Consider the following 21,898-nt stretch of genomic DNA (forward strand, 5'->3'; position numbering starts at 1 on the left):
CCACCAGGCTTTTCCGTGAGGCTGCCCATCCTTCCATGCCCCCTGTGCGGGGAAATGCCGGCGGTCTTGGATGCTTAGTTCTCAAGTTTCGTTTGGAATTATTCTAAAATAACTTAATCAGTTTGTGATGGATAAAAATCCATTTTGCTTTCTGACTTTGTTACCCATCTTAATTTCCAACAGAAACAAGTAGGCTAAAGCACACTCAGAAGAATTTGACATTATCCTGCCATAACCTTGGTAGGTCTTCACTACCTACTACAAGCAAAATATAGTACTCTTAGGAACTCACATCCCGAATTCTACCTCTTATTTCTTGACTCCAAATGAGAAACCCAATTCTGAACCACCTGCTTGAAACTTGGTTAGGGGGTATGACAGAGCAAACAGACATGATTTCAAATTGTAAACTGACAGATATTGGAATCTCATAGGGGTGTGCGAATCATATAAATACGGGTTTCAATGAAAAGTGCAATCAGCATTGCTTTGTTAAATTTAAATTTTGTTTAAGTAGACACCTATTGCTAGAGTATGAAAAGACATTCAAAATCGAAAGGTATGAGACGCCTGGGTGGCTCGGTCGGTTAAGCGTCTGCCTTTGGCTCAGGGCATGATCCCAGAGTGCTGGGATCGAGTCCGGCATGGGGCCCCTTGCTCAGTGGGGCGCCTGTTTCTCTCTTTGCCTGCCACTCCCCCAGCTTGTGCTCGCTCATTCTCTGGCAGATAAATAAATAAAATCTTTTTTAAAAAATCGAAAGGTAAATCTCAGACAATCATCACTTTCCCTTGCTTATGCCAACTCTTCCCTCTTCAAACAGCTACAATTCAGGCTCAGGCCACCTCCTACTGCCTCTGTCCTGCTCTGACAATTGTCCCTTTTCCAGATGCCTAAGCACCACAGACCGATGTGAGAGTAAAAGGTATACAAAGAAACTTGCATTACGTACTATTGCACTGAATGATACTGTACGTAATATGCCATAGACACGTGGATGAAAGATTTTTTTTTAAGTTACAACTTGCCTTTATGATCTTAAGAATATTTTCAAGATGTATTTGTGTAAAACACACTAACATAAGATATGGTGGGTCTAGTACTGTATGATACCATATCAGAAATAGTATTAAAACATACTTGCAAGTTCTGAGTTGGTGAAAGAAATCATGAGTAAGGATGTTTCTATCATTTCTTTTCTCACAAGTTCGCATTTTGAGGTTTAAAAAATAACTGATTGGATCAGTGGTAATCCATTTGGATAATTGTAGGCAGCTTGTATTGTTGTGATTCAAATTCAAATTTGATTGCTTCATTTAAAGGGTTTCAGAAAGATACCAATAATTTTGGACTCTTGGCATAATCTAACGGAGCTGAGATTTTTAAATTGCTTGATTTGGAAGAGCTCATACTGTTAAATATATTCACACCCACATATATAATTGGTAATGATATACTGCATTCTCTACTGTTGAGAATAGGTACAAATTTAAGGTCAATCAACAACAAAACTCATCTCTAGACATACTCAATATTCTGATTTATCCCCTTTCATTTCAATTTTAAAATTCAGGCCAGTGGAATTAGTCATGTTTAAAATAGTCTAGTATAGGTCGCCTGGGTGGCTCAGTTGGTTAAGTGACTGCCTTCGGCTCAGGTCATGATCCCAGGGTCCTGGGATCGAGCCCCACATCGGGCTCTCTGCTCAGCCGGAAGCCTGCTTCTTCCTCTCCCACTCCCCCTGCTTGTGTTCCCTCTCATGCTGTCTCTCTCTCTCTCCCTGTCAATTAAATAAAAATAAATAAAATCTTTTAAAGTAAATAAATAAATAAATAGTCTAGTATAATCAAACACACACACAAACACACAAATCCATGTACATAAAACTGGAGAAATCTAAAGAAGGCTGGTGGATTGTGTCAGTGTTGGTTTTCTTGTTGGGACGTTATACTGGAGTGATGCAAGAGGTTCCCTCCCACAGGGGACAACTGGCCAAAGGCTATATGGGAGCTCTCTGTGTTACTTCTTACGATCCCCCGCACATCTACAATTATCTCAAAATAAAAAGTTAAAGAAAAGATGCAAGAAAGAGAACAATATATTATTTTGTCATTTCGTTTTTAAAAATATGAGTATGTGTTGTGTATCTGGACATATACACAGAGACTCACCTGCATTCATGTCCACACATAAGAGCCATACATACATACATATGTATATGCTATTTCCGTGAGGGTAACTAAGAAATCATTCACACTGATTGCTTCTGAGGAGGAAAACTACAAAAACAGAGACGGAACGCCCATTTACTTTCTACAGGATACCTTTCCGTGCCTGTTGAACTGAATTACGTGCTACTGACATTACTCTTTCAGAAAATAATTTTGTTCAGAGTGAGGACAAAACAGCCACTTCAGACCTGAAACCAGCGAAAAGAAAAGAACAAAAAGTGCAAGGCCAGGGAGCCCCTCGAGGCCCTACTGCTGACCCCCGCATCCGTGAGGGTGCAAATAGAGAATACGCAAAAACTCTTACGGCTGGAGACGCAGTAGGAAAGTCTGCAGTTGATCTTCCTGAAGAGCTGCTTGTTAATTGGCCAGAGAAGGAGAGTGAAGAGCTGAATGGTGTTTATTATTAGCCCCGAGGCGATAAACACGTAACAGAAGACGAGATGGCACAGGAACTGAGACTTCAGCAACCCGATGAGGTCCATGGCGTGTGGTTGCTTTTATTCAAATACTCGCAGGAGAATACTTCCAGAGGGGAAAAAGGCCCGGCACTCGGGAAAGGGTCTAGAATACAAACCAATGATACATGTTACAAAAATCATCTGTGCTTTTAAAGAGTCAGGAAAAAAAAAACAGGGGCGCCTGGGTGGCTCAGTTGGTTAAGCGACTGCCTTTGGCTTAGGTCATGATCCTGGAGTCCCAGGATCGAGTCCTGCATTGGGCTCCTTGCTCAGCAGGGAGCCTGCTTCTCCCTCTGACCCTCCTCCCTCTCATGCTCTCTCTCTATCATTCTCTCTCTCTCTCAATAATAAATAAATAAAAATCTTTAAAAAAAAAAAAAGGGCACCTGGGTGGCTCAGTTGGTTAAGCGACTGCTTTCGGCTCAGGTCATGATCCTGGAGTCCCTGGATCGAGTCCTGCATCGGGCTCCCTGCTCGGCAGGGAGCCTGCTTCTCCCTCTGACCTTCCCCCCTCTCATGTGCTCTCTCTCTCTCATTCTCTCTGTCTCAAATAAATAAATAAAATCTTAAAAAAAAAAAAAAAGAAAGAAAAAACAGCTCTTAAAAAGATGCTCTGAGGATCAAACACCTTGAACATGAGTTGATTTATTTGTATTCAGGATTTACATAGTGCTTGCTTACATCAGGCACAGTGTCAACCCTTTAAAATGAATAGTTCCTTTAATTGTCCTAACTCCCTGCAAGGTTATTACTGCTATTACAGAGGAGGGAACCGAGATCCTGAGAGGTCAAGCCTCTTGGCCAGGGTTCCATAGCTTCTATGGCTCAGAGGTGGCCAAGGTGGCTCGAGCCCTCCTGCTCAGCCACGGAGCCAGCTCCCATCTCTGGGGCTCCCAGCAGTGGCTGTGTTTCTGGGCCTTCCCTCCTGCTGCCATCTCTGCCTGAGCGCCCCCCTCCCCTCTCCACTTCTCATCCTCCAGATCCTGCTCCGACCACGTCTCTTCTTCTGGCAAGCCTGGCCTGCATGAGATCAGGGAGTTCCCTGGTGTGGGCTCTCCCTCGCCAAGCACATGTACGAGCGTGCCAAGCAGTACCCTCTGCTGGGACTCGTCCCATTTTGCCTTCCTCCACTGCACTGTCACCTCTCCTGAGGTCACAATTACCTTGAAAATTGTCATTTTCTCCCCAACCATTGGAACAGTCATTGGAGCTTAATTTGAAATAGATATATTTGTGGAACACTTTAATGAAGGTGGACAAGGGATGGACTTTGAGATATCAGCAAACACAAATAACCAATAAGGAAGGCAAGAGAAACATCCCTATCACACCCCTGACACACACACACACACACACATTCTAAAATCAGAAAGAAACTCAAAACATGCATAGCAACCAACTCACAGCCTGGTAGTCAGTCTGCAACCCCAAAATGGCATAATGATATGATTTTACAGTGTGGCAAATAAAGCCTTGGAGGAAAAGTGTAAAGGCAGGAGGTTCGAATACACTGATGGGAAAATAAATAAAGCTGAGGCCATCATGCACAGCAGCCTGGTGCTCCTGGAAGCAAAATCTCACTGCAAACTTCCCCAGAAAGAGCTCAAACTTTAGGATGAACTCTTTACGATAATAGCTGGGAGACCCTAGACTTCATTACACTCTTTATTAATAACACCAAAGAATCTATATAATAGTTTCACATCTACTATACCATTTTAAGCCTCACATGAATCTAATGAGATGAGTATTACTATTTCCCATTTTTCAGAATAAGAAACTGAGATGACTCATAAGTTGGGTAATTTGCCTACGGTTGTCACAGCCCATAACTAATCATAGGTCTCAGTGTTACTCCTAAGTTCTTTCTTGTGCACACCTGCTTGGGCTGCTTTGCTCCTGGAGTGTGAGCTGGGGGTGGGGGGGGGGCGTTCTCTTGGGTTGTGCAGAGCAGCCCAGAGATGACCCCAAAGGCAAAAACTAGTGCCGCCTTCAGTGAAGTTCAGAATCACAAGCTATGCTCAGAGTGGGGAGTGGGACTTGTTTCTGGCCACCCAGATTGGTTTTGAGGATAGTCTTGGGCAGGAGGACAGATATAAGGTGCGTTCCTCCAGAACGTTTACACTTGCTTAGACAATCTGGAAGGTACACAGTACTCCCACATGGTTTCCATACATTTCTGATAGGGGGGAAATGAAAAGTACCCTTAGGCCTGCCTCCTCTGGAGTCAGCTGAGACACCCCACTCTCGCAGAAGCCCTGCTCTCTGGCACAAACCCAGGACTCTGCAGAGACCCATGCACCACATTTCTGACCTTTCTCGGCGGCATTTCCCACAGACATCTCCAGGTTGTCAAACTCCTTAAGACACACCCGGTTCTAACATAGTCCGGCTCTCTGTAATGAGGAGGCATTAAGCTGGCAGCCCACTCTCCATGCACTTGACTTTTAGGAGCCACATACAGAGGAGTGATGTACATTGGTTTACAGTTTGGCAGCAGTTATAGGATGATGTTGAATATTCATGTGCTTTATTCACTGTCCCTAGATTAGCCACTAAAAGCTTCCGTATAATCTGGCCGGGAGAAAGATGATTCTTCCCTAGGATTCTGGGCTCTAGTATTTGTGGAGCGTTTGGCAAGTCCTTTGCTATGCAGACTTAACACTAAGAAAAGGAAGTCAACTGACATTGGAAATGCAGGGGATGAAATGATGCCTTCCTCAGTTTCTAGTTAGTAGCAGGGTGTCACAGAGAAAATGTAAGATTTTTTTCCTTGTAAAAGACAAAAGACCACCATGCCCCTGAGTAAAACCCTTACTAATACTGCACAGAGCGGGGGTCTAACACAATACTGGCGATGGTTAAGGAGAACCACAGGCAGGTGGGCTTTGGGTGGTTTGGTTCTGCCCACACTTCCTCAAATTCCCTTCCTAGATTGGTGTGGTGGCTGAGTGTGGGTTCAGTTGTCTGGGTTTGAAGTTCTGCTGTACCTCCTATTGGTCATGTATCTTCAGGTAAAATAACTCTTCTGATTCTCAGTTTCTCTATCTATAAAGAGGGATCAAGATTCCATGGAGGCAGTTTGCTTGGGTGGCTCAGTCAGTTAAGCGTCTGCCTTTGGCTCAAGTCATGATTCCAGGGTCCTAGGATTGAGTCCTGAGTCGGGCTCCCTGCTCAGCAGGATGTCTGCTTCTCCCTGTCCCACTCCCCCTGCTTGTGTTCCCTCTCTCGCTGTGTCTCTCTCTGTCAAATAAATAAATTAAAATCTTAAAAAAAAAAAAAAAAGGATTCCAAGGAGGCTATTGTTTTTCTTTTTTTTCTTTTCTTTTTTTTTTTTTTAAAGATTTTATTTATTTATTTGAGACAGAGAGAATGAGAGAGAGAGCACAGGAGAGGGGGGAGGGTCAGAGGCAGAAGCAGGCTCCCTGCCGAGCAGGGAGCCCGATGCGGGACTCGATCCAGGGACTCCAGGATCATGACCTGAGCCGAAAGCAGTCGCTTAACCAACTGAGCCACCCAGGCGCTCTGTTTCTCTTTTTTTTAACTTAAACTGATTCTCAAATGTATAGGCAAGAACAAAATAAAAGACCAGTCAAGGAATCGCTTGAAGAACAAGGGTATGCAGTGCCGTGAGTTTCTTAAGCAATTTTACTGACTTAGTTTAGGACTGATTAGTAAAAGAGACACGAGGCTAAATTATTTAAGGAGGTGTCTAGTGGGTGAATATGTGTTGTGTGTCTTAAGTTTATTCCAGATGGAAGTCTGGGGGACCACCCTACCCATATTGAATACAGAAGAGCTTTTTCTGGAATGTGGCAATCAGCCAATTTAGTGCCATACTGCGGAAAGATGGTATAAAGATTTTTCCAGTGGTTAAAGCAGGTAGAGTGAAAAATATTTTAAAATATTTTGCCTCTTTCCCTCTCAGATTGGTGACTACCTAGAATGTTAGGGGAGAACCTTTCCAGTAAATTCACTTCAGTTGTTTATGTGAAGCAAGGAAATGACAAAGAATTTTATTTTCCAGACGATGAGAGCAGTAATTTATGGAGTTTATAAATCAACAAATAACCATGAGGCTGTTGCCCTGTCTTATTTCTGTAAACAGAGATATTTCTTATCATCAAGGGCAATAGTGAAGAACCCATGTGCCTGAAAACCCCAAAGTGATATTGCCCGTTATCTGTTTCGGGTTCTTGCAAAATGAAGAGTCCGAAGTGTCCTTCCCCGACACTCACCCTAGGGTCCTGAGCGCTGGCTCCGGGCACGTGAGGTGCAGACTTCAAGCCCAACCCTACCGGGCACTCCCTTGCAACAGGTGTACACAGTGAAACCCGGCTGCAAGTGACCAACACAGGTCATGTTGGAGGAGGGGACAGAGGGAAGAAGTGACGTGATCGGGGCTGACAAGCTGGCTGTGGGTGAGAACAGAAAGCGGCGGGGGGGGGGGGGGCTTGCCAGATATTGAAGCTCAGGCCAATCACAGTCCAGTGAGCGAGGGTGACATACAGGAGGAATTGCTGACACATGAAGGCATTTCAAAGATAGAGCATAGAGAATAGGAAAAAAAGCCAGGAAACCAATCTGTATACATTATTTGAACTTTTCAGAAGGTCGAGTCTGACCTATGAGCTTAATGTACATCACCTGAAAATTTCTGAACCGGCGTTTTAAATATAGACGAGAAGCTCCTGTCCCCGGGACTCGTAATAGGTTCAAGGAGAAGAGGTTACTCCAAATTACCTTTACTTCCCAGCTACTGATGTTTAGTAGATTTTGAATTTAACTCATCATTTGACAAAGCCTCTGGCAGTTCTTGAGGGCATGTTGTTGCCCATGAGTCTATGTTAAATTGGTTCCCAGCTGCTTGATTGGAGGAGGCTTCTTATTCAATGTATCCTTATGTATCCTCCTTATGTATCACTGGGACCTAAAAAGGTCATTCATACAAGGATGGGAGAGACCTAGGGGTTATGCACAGGGGATGTTGAATGACCATGAACCACTTGTATAACGGAGGCATTAAACCAGTGAGTAAAGGCCTTGGAAGAATATTAGAATATACTGAGTGAAAACTGCTAACAAAGAAGCATGATTCAGGTTTGTAAAATAATAATGTGTATATTTATATCATTCACATCTCCATCTATTTCTATATTCATGGCCATCTATTAATAGTGGCTAATTTCTGACAGAAGAATTATGGTGGTTTCTTTTTTCTCCTCTGCTTTATTATTCTTTTCGCTAATGAGAATGAGACCTTCCCCTTCCCAGGCAGAGAGGCGGATGGACCCATTCCCGGACTGCCTTTCGGTTTGGTGTGGTCAGATGAAGGAGCACAGGTGGTGCACGAGGTGAGAAACCGCAGGCGGCTGATGGAGAACAAGTACGCTGCTCGCAGACTTGAGGAGAAAGGACGGGAGTGTTGGCACCCCCTGGCAGGGTAGCACAGAGGTGATAATCCAGCCCATGAGCCACAGACAAGGGTAATTCTGCAACGTGGGGGCCACCATGCATCCAAGCACCAGTGCTCAGGAGGGCCAATATAACACAGCCGTTAGAGACCTGGAAAGGCTAAGGGGACCTTTGGAGTCGGCAGCTCTGGCTAGAAATCCAGGCTCAGCCACTTGACAGCTATGGAAGTCACTTCCTTGTCTGTGAAATCGGAGCAGTACCTTCAACACAAGGTTACTGTGAGGATCAAGGATAATCAAGCATCTGAAACCCTTAGCAGATTGCCTGGAACACAGGGAGTGCCCAAATAAGGGGAGAATTTTTCTATGGTTGCAGGAAAATAAGGAGGCAAAGGGGAGCAGCTAAGATATATTACTTTGGCATTTCTGGGAAAGCAGTGAGATATAAATCGACTTCGTTTTTCTTCTCACTCCATATCTAGAGCCTGACATTTTCTTTAATTTACCTTCAAGCGTGTTAAAACATTTCCTCCCCCGACTGTTTTAATTCTAACCTCTCCTTTTCCATGAGTGACTCAGAAGTGGGAACCGATGCGTTCACCAAAGCTCACATACTCTTTACCTTCTTAACTCTGGAACAATCTTTCCAGGCGTGGGGATGAAGACGTGGACCTCAGAATAGGAGAACTTGCAAGCCAGCAGGATGCTCTCGGCTGCACTGTGTTCCCCACACGGCACTTCTAGCCTGGAAGTGAGAGGACATCGAGGAGCTGCCGAGCAGCCGTGCACACAGCAGCCTAGCCCGGCTCCCAGGGACTCCCGAAGCGAGTTCTGTATGGTCAAGCAGATGGCACCCTATGCTGCCCAGCCTCCACCAGTGGAAACATAAGCAAATAAAGAAAGCTCGGAATGTCCCCACGAGAGAATTCAAACTGCATCCTCTTCTAAATAGACACAGACAGCTTCAATGTAAAGCATTCAATTAGGCAACAAAAAGGAGAACCTTAGTTAAGACTTACATATTCTGCCTTAGTCAATATTCTGAAACTATGAAATAAGCATGAACTTCAGTTACACTCAGGAAGAGAGAAAGGGGATTAGTGCTTTCGCCAGCTTGTTTCTATAAAGGTCTGGCTTGTTTGTTACATTTACATTACAGCACTGAACCAGGTCAGGGTTTTAGGAGAAGCAGAACTTTCTACCAAAGAGATCAGTCCAAGTGAATTGCTAAAATAATACCCATGACCAATTTAGTATCATCACTGAAATCAAAACAACCCCTTATTTAGGCTCTTTTAACTCCAAACACCGCAGAACAGGTCACAGAACAGAGGAGAGAGAAAAGAAATGTAATACTAAGCAAACAAACCAAAACCTATTTTTTACATTCCAAACTAAAATAATAATACTCCATGCTGAAAGAGATGATGAGGTCATGTGGGACTCCTAGCCTCAGTGTGAGAACAACCACTTGGGCTTTTTAGAACGACCTTAAACATCTTCACACCACTCAATCTAGTAACGCAGCTTCTGAGAAAACTCTCTTAAGGACAAAATTAACTTTTAGAAAAATTCTCTCTGCACAAAGATATTCAGCAAGCATTATTTATAAGCACCTAAAATTAGAAACTGCTTACATTTCCGACATTAGGAAACAATAAAGTGAATTATGGGAAACCCACACGATTGAGTAAGTATCACTATAATAGGTTTGTAGTAAAATGAAATATATTTTCAATATGATATTACAAGAAAAAGGACCCCAAATCAAAATAACCACAACTTTAAAATCAAGTATAGAAAAAGTACTAGAAGCAAAGAAAGCCTTAGGAAAACACTAACAGCAGTTGTCTTTATATACACCCCACCCCACACACACCCCCACACACACCCCCACACACACTTAGACAAGTCAGCCAACCTGGAGCCTGGGCTTGGCCTGACTACTGTTTCAGCATCTTCTTCCTTAGGAAGAAATTGAGTAAGTAAGCTCTAAAATCTTTTGCAAATCGAACAGTCTCTGGTTCTAATACAGAAAACTGACGCCCTAACACACCAGAGTTTCCTGTTATTTCAATGGGGTCTCCTCAATAGTGATTAAGGGGATCCAACTCCTTCTCTCTTCCTCAGCTCGCATGGACAGAGGGGGCTCTCAAAGGGGCGCGGTTAACCAGATGAAAAGAAAAGGAAAACTACAGGGATTGGCAGAGAGCAGCACGGACCAAGCTAACGTGGGGCTAGCTGGTGAATCTGTCTCTGGACCAATATTTTCAGTCGGCAGGGCAGAGAATGCCTGGGGCCAGTGGTGGCCCCAGAGGAGAGGGACATGGATGCAGTCCCAGGGGAAATAAGTGAGGTGTGTTCTGCTCTTGGAACAGTCAGAGTCTGCCTTCTCTGTGAGGTTGAATGGATTTAGCAGAGATCTCCAAGAGGGCAGCAACTAACTTGTGGAAGCCTGAGGCAGCCACTTAGCACTTAGTCCTGACAAACAAGGATAAATTTAGTTTTTGGATTCCCGAGAGTTAGACTGGCCCAAGGCCCAAAACAAAACAGGAGAGAAAGTGTTCTAAACCGAATTTAACTGTCTCTGGGACCATCTCTAACTAAAATAGCCCTCAATTAAAAAATCATCCTCATCTAATGGTTCGGCAGAAGCCTATTAAAATCAGCTTATGTTAAAATTTGATGGACCAGTCCTCTGCCCAATATCCCTGTACCATACACGATGTCCATTAAAACAAACCAAGCTCCGAAGAAGTCATAAATCATACTCAACGCTGTCCTTACATCCTCTGATAAATAACCCCAAGCCTCTCTCTCTGAAGTCTAATTTTAGGATGATAAAAACTGACGTCTATAGAAAATCGAGGCTTCTAAGTTTATATTTCCTAGTTGGTTCTGAGTAGCTTATAGGAGAAAAAGACATTCTGAAGAGCTTTTCTGTCTAATCCAAGGAGACTAAGACTCAGAGGCAAACACCGATGGATAACCTAGGTAACGTTTTCTGTCTGGAGGAAAGAACAGAGATGGAAAGAAATTAAGTTAGATACTCTCTAAGGCCTTTTGGAGACGTATCAAGTCCAAGCCGAAAACGTCCAGAGTTCAACAGGAGATTTTCCGAGTAGTAACCAGAGCAGCGGGATCCCCACACGAATGTTTCACACACATTATGTCATGCCCTGTCACAAAAGCCCACCATGCGAGGTACTGTTACCCCCACCTTACGGATGAGGAAACGGGGTTCGACTAGGGAGCACGCAAAGGTGAAAGAGTGAGTAAATGTCTGAAAGCCAGGCTCGTGCTCTGCCCACTATCATGCTGTTGTTGACACAGGAAGCCCGAGGTGGCCAGACCTCACATGAACTTGGGCCTTCAGAGCACCGTGCCGTATTTCAATTCACGGTCCCATTTCTGACACTGGGGTGACCCTGAGCCGTGAGCGACCGCCCTGCCAGTCGGTCCCACACAGCGTCAGTCACACCTTCCTTCCAGAGCAATGTCTGCCGTTTCTAAACCCCGACCCTGCTCTCCCATGGTCATGGGGTGCGGGGGGCTCTCGCCTCACAGCGTGCGTGGTCTCCGGGAGCCACCTGCCTGGGGGGGGCCTTCCCAACCGCCAAGAGTGTGTGAACTCTTTTGCTAGGTACTCCGTGGAAAATGCGTCGTGTTAAATGATGTTCAATTTCTGGAAGTTTCCCAAAAGTCCAGTATCACGAAACCGAAAACTGACACGAAATGAGGACAACGAATCTTCCAAACGGGGAAGCACCGACAGTCCCGCTTTAAATAAGAAGATTCCAATTAATAAGGAAAACTTTTCAGAGAGAGAAGGGAAGCAGGACGGATGTTTGAATGGAAATTGTTGGCTCTTCAATGGTGGCCGTCAGTCAGTGCCACACCTGTGAGGGGGGACACGTGTGGAAATACGTGGAAGCCGAGGACCACGTGGGCAGTTACCCCCTCAGGTCTCTCCAAGTGGGGAAATGGCCCGGGACCAGCTCTGGGCCTCCAGAAGCAGGCGTGAGGCAGATGCAACACTGGCTGGCACCGAAAAAACAAAAAAGGAGAGCTTTATTCAGTATATAAACCACCTCCCACTCTAGTCCTACCGTCACCAAGGCAACGTGGTCAGGCCTGCGGTCTTCCGGTGCCCACTTCTCCCTTCCCACGCGGGCCGTGACAAGCCGAGCAGCCAAGCCCGCCAAGGATAGCTCCGCGGGCAGACACTGGGTTCAAATCCCCACTTAGTGACTGTGTGACCTTGGGCTTCTCATCTCGGCCTCAGTTTCTGTGACTGTGTAATGGAGGTAATAATCCCCTCCTTCCAGGAATGGTGTGATGCTTACCTGCACGAACGTACAGAAAGCGCCCAGCTCAGGCCCGCACGAAGGAGCTCCTTAGTGCAAGCCCGCTGGCTGGCACTCCCGGGCTGCCTGGCACTCCCGGGCTGCCTGGCGTGTCTCCTCCTCCTTCAGCTGCTTTGCCCATGACCCCAAACCACCTACCATCTTTTCCTACTAACCTTTCCACCGTGGTTCTCACAATCAGTTTCTTCTGTTGGTTTTAAGCAATCTCTACACCCAGCATGGGGCTCGAACTTACAAACCCCGAGATCAAGAGTTGCACGCTCTACCACTGAGCCAGCCAGGCGCCCCTCTTCTGTTTGTTTTAATAAGATTTCCTCTCTGGGCATTTTTTTTGACATCCACACAATCCGGGATGACCCTGAGATGAAGTGATTTGTAAGACCCCCAAAGCCCACTCACAAGTTTTAATTAAATGATTTTGTCCCCATTCCTGTCCTAAAGTAAGATTGTTCAAAATCACTGATTCTGGAGGCTTTTTTCAGTTAGTTAGCTATCTAAACTACATGGAAGAAATAAGTTGAACATCCGATATGGATTTTGCCTTTACGACACCGCAGAGAAATAAAAAGCGGTATTGACAAGATCAAGACCATGATCATCTTGGTGCCCTCTGAACATACCAGTATTTCCCAGGAGCCTTGCAATAAGGAGCTGAGGACACAACTCTGGCGATATGGAATATGTTAAGAATAAGCAGATAAAAGGTGTGTCTGCATCCACCAGGAAGCAATTTGCAGGGGGCTGACTTCTGAGCAGGGTGAGGTTGGGGCCAACTTACTGGTGCAACTTAGGTCACCAGCAAATCATGGTGCCTAAATTTTTTTCATAAAATCTGATCTTTAATATTTCAAAATCAATCAAAAACAAATAATAATGGAAAGCCTTTAAAATATGGCAAAATTTAAAACTTCGTTGGAAATTTCCTTAAACGTATTTTATAATTTAATAATTTTATTCTCGATACCCCTTGGGGGAGGGGGTGCAACCCTAATCTCTTCAGTATTTAGAAGCTCTAACCTTTAAGCAGGCTCCAGTTTGGCCAAACAACCCCACGTGGTCTGGGAGTGGCCGGGTCAGGAGACCGTGGGGATATGAGTACTGAGCCACCAGAGATAGCCGAGACATTCTCTGGCACTGATTTTCTAGTAACGTCGATAAGATCGCACAAATCTCTTCACTTATTCTGGCCCAGCCCACCTAGTCTGTCTGGGTCAACGACTCCATCAAAAATGATGACTCTTCGCCATTATGCACAGGACGACACTGTCTGTGGCCATGAGAACAGGGCCTGTAACCAACAAAGGTCACCAGCCTCAGACAAATGGCCCAACTGCCAGTCCTGGGGAAGCTCCGAGCATTAGATATGAAGTGATAAAGCCACGAAGATGTGAAGTGATAGTAGCCAAAGCTTGAAGGCTATGTAACAAAACCACATGCACATGGGAATCTCTTCCACACAAGAGCTAACCTGGTGCAAACACAGACTAGGGGGTACTCCGTTGATTGGGAACTTATCTTGCATTGGTTTGTATCAACTGGATTAGAGCCCACATGACTCCAGCGGGGGTCAAAGACAGAAGTATAGAGAGGAAAGCACCAGTGTTGACTTGGGTCTGGGTTGAACTCTTGACCATCCACGTGTCTGCATCAGCTTGGCCACTCGGCCTTCAGGAATGTCCGCTTCCTCTTCTGTCAGTGGAATATGACCAATTCACTGACCACAGATAAGGGCGGTGGGAGAGTTCATTGAGGTAAGGCGCATGCACGGGCTCTCTCGAGCCCAACTTTATGGCTCAGAAAATGGGAAATGGGGCTGCTTCTCCACATGCTGTCAACCATGGTGCTTCTGATTCATAGAAACGGCCATGGCATTAATAACCTGGGGTTTCGAGCAGGGAGTGGAGCTTGCAGGAGGCACTCTGCTGGCTCTGTCGTTATCAGTGGGGCTCATTGTGTGTGTTGGGGGAGGGTTCCGTGAGGGTCCACTCAGGGGAACTAATTTTGGGTGAAATATGCAAGTGGCCTTTTTCTTCTGTGTCTTGGGCACCAGTGAGTGGGCTCTTTTCTCTGATGGATCCCTCTCTGTCCTCCTCACTATTCCTTGAGCGCCCTTGATCCTTGGGTTCTTGGAGGCCCTGTTGTTGCCAACTCTTCCTTTTCTGGTAAGGAGTATGTGGAAGGTGGGAGATCAATAAGGCTAGATTTTAAATCCTTCATTTCTTTGATTTTCATAAAGGGATGTCAATGAACCCAGGCAATTTCCCTGACTTGATTCATGCATAATGGACCTGAAGAGAGACTTATTAGAAAAGAAATGCACTCAAATGCTTTCCTGACATGAATCATTTATTGAAGACAGAATTGCTGGCTGTGAGGGCCCAAAATAAGTTGACTTACAGTATCCTTGTTTCTAGAGAGGTCTGAAATATGACCACAGAATATTGAAGTACTCAGACAGGAACAATGCTTTCGGGGTCATTACGGACTGGCTATTCCTCGAAAAGTTTCACTAATAACAACAGTGATAAACCATGAAGCAGAACCTCCTCTCTCTCCTTTTCTTTTTCTCCTCTAGTCACAAAGCTCAGGAACAGAGGATGCTTGGTGAGGGCAGTGATGTTCTTTCCAACTTCTGTTAGGTAGAATCCGGGACAGGTATTCTTGGATCTGTGCAAACATTCATTAATCCATTGACAGCTTTATTCATTCATTAGGTTGTCAATGAAGCCACTCATTCATCCATTCGGTTAAAAATTCATTGATTCATATTTATTGTTATAACTTTATACCATTGCATTAGCCCTCTGAAGGTAAGCACAGGGGATTCTTACAGGGCTCCTTTCTGTGTCTTATGTGGGTCAGTACTATGCTCAACAAACTACAGCACTTACTGAGTAATATTTCCAGGCCCAGGATGAACCCCCACCCCATCCATTTCTTACAGAATAAATAGAAGCTCAATAAATATTGATCCAATCTGAATCTCTAGATGACCTAATATAATTTGATCTTCATACCAATAACTCTGAATTGTCAAAAGCAAAATGCAAAAGCAATAGCATGAACTGACAATGTCCTAGGTTTCTTTCCCATTACAATAAGCACCGGGCAGATGACCCAACAATTTATTCTCCTAGCAAAAGCCATGCAGATAACCCCCCATGATTGTTCCCTAAGCCATCACGTTGTGTAACAAGCATGGAATCCTCTTCTATAAATGCTGAAATTGCATGAGGCAATATATATCAAACTGACATGAAAACAACTAAAATGAAAGCAAATTACCTACTTAAACCCCATCAGGGGAGCTCAGATATTGGTTGGGGACTAGAGTGGACTGGTTTTTTTGTTTGTTTGCTTGTTTTGGTTTTGTTTTGTTTTTAAACAAAGACTCTTCTATTAAAATACAAATCTAAAAAATAAAAATACAAAAATAAAATACAAATCTGATAAAAGTAAAGGAAATTATGCTCACTATGTAAGTCACTTAGCCATAGTCATGGAATATTTTTAAAGATAATTTCCCCCCATTATAACAGTAATTCACATTCATTATATAAAATCTGTAAAGTTCTAAAATGTAGAAATTTTAGCACCTATAACCGTCACTGACATTTTGGTTTATTCTCTTTCAGTCTTTGGTGAATGCACAGACTTTTTTTTTCTTTTTTTCTTTGCTAGGTACAACCATTGCAGAGGCCTTTTTGTTTTTTTAAATATAGTTGAGCTCTTAGGTTAAATCAATTTCATATGTCCTTTTCTTAAGCTTTAGTGAGATCATTTTCAATGTCCATATAACACAAGATAACTCCTCTAGTACTTACACTGGGCATATCATAATTATCTTAATGCCTCATTGTTGTATGTTTAGACTTCTTTTTGCCTTTTTAATAATAAATAAAGCAATGATTAATAATTTGGGGGGTAACTTTTCTTCTGATTTTTTAGTTATTTCCTTAGAATAAATAGGATTTCTGGGTTCAAGGAGCAAATGGTTTAAAGTATCTGGCAAATATCGCCAAATCCACTTCCAAAAGGTTTGTAGTTATTACGTTCTTTCCAGCAGAATACAAAAATACCCATTTCCTCATGTGTCTGCCAACAATAAGAATTCTCATTTAAGAACAACAAAAACCAGACTCACTCCTCATACACTAAAAGTGTGTCTCATTGTTTTAATTTGCATTTTTCAGGGTGACAAGTAAAGTTGGATATTTTTAAACATTCATTAAACTATTGCTTTTTCTTCCTGACTTGCCTTTTTATCTATTGCCCATTTATCTCTTGTGCATCGATTTTCATGAGCTTTTCATATATTAAATAGAATGACATCTTTCCTATTCCATTTAGAAGGACCATTTTTTCCAGTTTGTTTGCTCTTATTTTTAGCTCATTGGAGCTTTAAATTATTATGAAGAACTATTATTTCTTTCATAAAGTTTGAGCTTAGAGAATTCGTCCTTCTACCCTTCCTTTTCATCCTGCAGAAAACATATGTCACTGTTTTTCCATAACTAATGTTTATTCTTATTTGACCTGACGTTATTTTTGTCTATGATAATCTGTGAAGATCTAAATGGATTTATTTCCAAATATTTAACCAGTTGTATCCAAGGCATTTAGTGAAAGATCTTCCCTATTCCCTAAGTTCATACTACAATTCCATCCCTTAAATATCAATAAACAGAGAAGAAATAACTATAGGGATCAACACCGCAATTACTCTTTGTATAGGTGAAACACTGGCCATCGAGAGAGTCAGGTGACTGGCCCCATCACTCACGAGGGCAGGGACAAAGCTCTGAGCACTCTTCCTTCCCTGGCTCTCCACCCAGTGCTGTTTCCTCTCCAGACGCAGCAAATCTTACTGTGTATTACAGACCAGCCTTTACCAATCACTAGTTAAGAATCCCTAGGAAATCAGGAATCTGTACCTTGGCACCACATTCATGCCAACATAATCCCAGAGGGGAATGAGGGAAACCAAGGTGGATGCAGAAGCCACTGCCTGGGCCTTACTGTTCCCATTCAAAGACCCAAGAAGTACGCTCAGTACTTGTAACGGTCCTGCTGGCTCTGATATTGTACTTCTCTACCTATAGGATGGTTTCTGCAGAAGAAAAAAAAAGCAGAAAGGAAAATAGTTCAAATTTGTAAAAGGACACATTACCAATTAGAGATTAGGGAATGGAAACCCTAGCACAGCAGGGAGCTTTAGTTGTCTTAACTGGTGCATCTCGAGAACCCAGAGCAGGAACGCATACAAGAATAGAGGGGACAGCAAAGCCTCACAAGGCCTCTGGGCCACTTTCCGCTGAAGGACCAACAGCCTCGGACACAGGGAACAGTAAAGGGAGTCCTGGGACACAGTGAACCCGCCAGCCTTCCTGGGACACAAGAACCGCAGGGTCTCGTGGGACACAGGCAGCCGCAGGGCCTCGTGGGACACAGGCAACCGCAATGCGGCATCCTGGGACACAGGGACCCACAGGGCATCCTGGGACACAGGAAAAATTGAAGGGAGTCACGGGCAGCAGCCAGTGACTGAGTCAGGTCCACCAGGACGGGAGAATTCTTTTTCCAACCCAGACACTTGTTTGATGGTTATTTTTGGAAACAGTAAATTGAAGTTCCACATTGTGAATGCCCAGACTTAAGGAACTACGCAAGAAACTCAATGGATTCTTTGTGCCCTGATTAAACCAGACTTTAATTTTACCTCTGCTTTTAGGTTATGAGCTCCTTCAGTGTCAGACACCAAATATATCATAAATGAATTAGAAATAATTTTGAATTACAAATAAATAAATAGAAAATAATTATAAAATAGTAAGAGGAAGCACCAGCAGTTTTGTTTCTTCTCTGAGTAAATAATTAAATTGTAACAGAAAGACTTAGGAGGGCTAGGAAGAACAACAACGAGAAAGCATATTTAGTGACAAAAAGATGTTTATAATATGCACAATCAACAAACTTATGTATGGCAGGAGACAAATTGTGTAAGATGAGAAAAGTGTATCTCTGTACTTATGAAATAGTCTGGATGATAAGCCATCAAACTTTTTAAATTTCTAAAATATTTTAAATATACAAAACATACAAAATGTTCTACCTCATTGATATTTAGTCATGTTTGCTTTATGTTTTTTTTTTTTTTTTAAGATTTTATCTATTTATTTGACAGAGAGAGCCAGAGAGCACAAGCAGGCGGAGAGGGAGAGGGAGAAGCAGGCTCTCTGCTGAGCAGGGAGCCCAATGCGGGGCTCAATCCCAGGACCCTGAGATCATGACCTGAGCCGAAGGCAGACGCTTAACCGACTGAGCCACCCAAGCACCTGCTTCGTGTTTTGTTTTTTTTTTTCAAGAAATAATCTATTATAGATATTGAAGCCATTTCTCCAATCTGAGGTTGAAATTCATGTGTTTTCTTCCGTCTATTCTTCTACTGTATGTATCTGTATTCACAGACAATATATAAGTTTTTAGTTGCAAAGATGTATATAAATAATATTTTAATCCTTTTATGATTTCCTTTCTACACTCACTGTTTTTTGAAATGTTATGCTGGATTTCCAGTTTAGTTGTTTTAAGTGAAGAAAAGTATTCTTTTGTATGACCATATCAAAAATTAATGTATTATCATATTGATGGACATTTAGGGCATTTCCAGTCTTTTTCTCTATTACAGATGATGCATTCATGACCACTGGAATTGGAATTGCTGCATTAACAACAACACTCCAGAAGGATATTCTGAGTTAGAGATGATGGAAAATAGTAATTTTCTTCTTTATGCTGGTAAATACTCCCAATAGGAGAGTGTTGGGGTAATGCATTACCCTACTTGGGTAATGTATTTTAGTTATATAAAAAAAAGAGTTCAAACTTTTGCACCACACTTTTCAGATTACTTAGGGTGTTGTACATTACTTGGTACTGACAATGGTGTCTGATTTATCAGTGTACCCATTTTATAGATAAGGAAATGGAGGCTCAGGGAAGTTCTATGACTTGTTTAGTTTGGGCCTCCAGTTTCCTTTTCTATCATTCCCATTGACCTACTCCACAAAACTATGGGGGTGAAAAATAAGACAATTGGTTTGAAATTCTACAAAATATTATAAGGTGATTTATATATATGTACAATTCATTGGTTATCTTTTTTTCATGGTTATGTCACTCCTCTGTGCAGAGTAAGAAATACCTAAATATCAGGGAATATGCGGGACAATACATTCTTACAAAACTTCCAGGTACCATTTCAACAGGTCCTTCCCACGGACAGAAGTATAGTTTAGCAATGGTTTGTTGCTGGGAGATTTACTCCTTTAATCCTTGATCTAAGCTTTATTCAAACAGTAATTTAATTCTTAAAGATCGGTAAATACTGACTCAAATGCGAGAACAAAAAATGGATTCAATAGAGAAAGCAAGTGCTTTTTGGTTTCAGAAAACGCTCTTCACAGGACTTCCTACTTTCTAAGAAAGCAAATCCTGGCAGAGTAGAGAGCTCAGGAAATACAATGCCTGAACTCAAAAAAGCTGATGTCCTAAAACTGTTCAGAGAAAGGCACACACTGTGGCACCTGGCAGGCTCAGTCCATCGAGCACGCAACTCTTAGTCTCAGGGTCATGAGTTCAAGCCCCACGCTGGGCATGGAGCCTACTTAAAAAAAAAAAAAAAAAAAGTAAATAAAAATAAAATTAAAATTCTAAAAGAAAGAAAAGGGCACACGCTGCTGAACACACCCAACAAACCATTTTTACTATCCTGAGGGCATTACAGAGGTACATCAGGTTGGACAGGACGCAGCCCTGGTTCCCTGTCAGAAAATCCCATGTAATCACCACTACAGGAGCAAAACCAACAGCCCTTCTGATAGTTTCTTCTTCATTCCTTCCCTGTGGTATCTCATGCATAAAATTCTCCTGCATCAGGTCTCTGATAACATTTTGAGATAGGCCTGACTACCAAAGGGACTTGGCTTTGAAGGTCTGAGACATCAATGCAAAGTATGCTTGTTTCCTTAGCCTCTGAAAGATTTTAGGAAGTGAATGAAAAGCACCCAGCTTTGAACAGAGTTCCCATATGATCCCCAAATTCCAGTCCTAGGTATGTGCCCCAAAGAAATGAAAACATGAAGTCCGCCCAAAACCTGTATGTGAATGTTCATAGCAGTATTGCTCATAATAGCTAAAAGATGGAAAGAGCCCTAATGTCCATCCAGAGCTGCGTGATCAAACAAAATGGTGTGTATCCACCAATGGAACATTACTCAGCCACAAAAAAGAATGAATGACTGATACATGTGACAACATGGGGGAACCTCAAAAACATTACACCAAGTGAAGAAACCAGTCACAGAAGACCACATACTGTATGGTTCTGTGTATATGAAAGACCCGGAATAGGCAAATCCAGAGACAGAAAGTAGACTAGTGGTTGTCCAGGGCTGCAGGGGAGGGGGATAGGGAGTGACTGCCCCTGCATATGGGTTTCTTGTCTTTTCTTTTCTTTTTTTTTTTGAGGTGATGAAATGTTCTAAAAGTAGATAGTGATGATGATTGCACAACTCTGAATATATCACAAACCACTGAGTTGTTCACTTGAATGGGTGGGCTTTATGCTGTGAATTATATCTCACAGCATTGTTTAAAAAAGCAAAACAAACTCCTGGCCCTACAGATGACAAAACATAAGCACTGTCGGCTTAATTCTACTTGTGATATAATCACACATGTCCTGACATTGTTGGAAAAAAAAGGAATGGGTGAGTCCTTATAGGGGAAGAACGAGGGGAATTTTGGCCTGCAGGAAAAAGGCACCCTCCCCTCACCCAGGGAACAGAGCAAGATGGCGGTGCCCAGGTCTGCTTGTGTGATGTGAGTGCCCACCAGGACACCGTAAGGATGTAGACTGTATCCTCCTAAGCTGGATGATGTCTGTGACACTAAGCCATAAATAAAGGAAGGATGGGATCTCACCTTTGATCCTAAGCAAAGCTTGTAGGCAAAGGCTATAAGGATATTTACTACCCCTAAGTCTTCCAGTCAGTCTCAAAGAGCAAAGGGAAATCAGCCCTAGGCATGCATGCCAACAGAAGCTATCGTCACCATGTAGGCTAATTAGGCTCCGTGCTTAAGATCTAGAGAAAATCTTCAGTGGGTCAAAGGTTTTGAATACCTGAGACTGAATACTCTGTTTATGTTCCTTACTATCAATGTGACCCACTAAAGTATATAATAGACTATATTCACTATAGCAGACTCACCGTGATTAAATTCAGATGAAATTTCAGGGCTCAAATATGCGAAAGAGATTCTACTAGAACTATAAAGTCAGCTGCCCTTTAATGGCCAAACGGAGCAGAAGCTGACAACGCTTCCCAGGAGCAGGACTCCATGAGGCAGGGCTGGTGTCTGGCGGCTT

At 43.0% G+C, this 21,898-nt stretch overlaps 1 protein-coding gene across 3 annotated transcripts in view; it reads right to left on the reverse strand.

Annotated features, from left to right (window-relative positions):
* The window catches only part of LOC118001819 (1-acyl-sn-glycerol-3-phosphate acyltransferase delta), a 119,672-nt gene that overhangs the window by 81,720 nt on the left and 16,054 nt on the right, over nucleotides 1–21,898 (reverse strand). For 2 of the 3 annotated variants that reach the window (XM_034991958.1, XM_034991957.1), the window contains exon 2: nucleotides 2,534–2,790. In XM_034991958.1, the coding sequence (XP_034847849.1) occupies nucleotides 2,534–2,711 (178 nt within the window). In that variant the 5' untranslated portion in view covers nucleotides 2,712–2,790. Of the gene's footprint in view, nucleotides 1–2,533; nucleotides 2,791–8,723; nucleotides 8,956–21,898 lie in introns of those variants that run through there. The other variant, XM_034991959.1, reaches the window with a different exon arrangement.

This window comes from Mirounga leonina, unplaced genomic scaffold, assembly GCF_011800145.1.
Source record: "Mirounga leonina isolate KUSES-001 unplaced genomic scaffold, KU_Mleo_1.0 Mir_54, whole genome shotgun sequence".
Lineage (NCBI taxonomy): Eukaryota > Metazoa > Chordata > Mammalia > Carnivora > Phocidae > Mirounga > Mirounga leonina.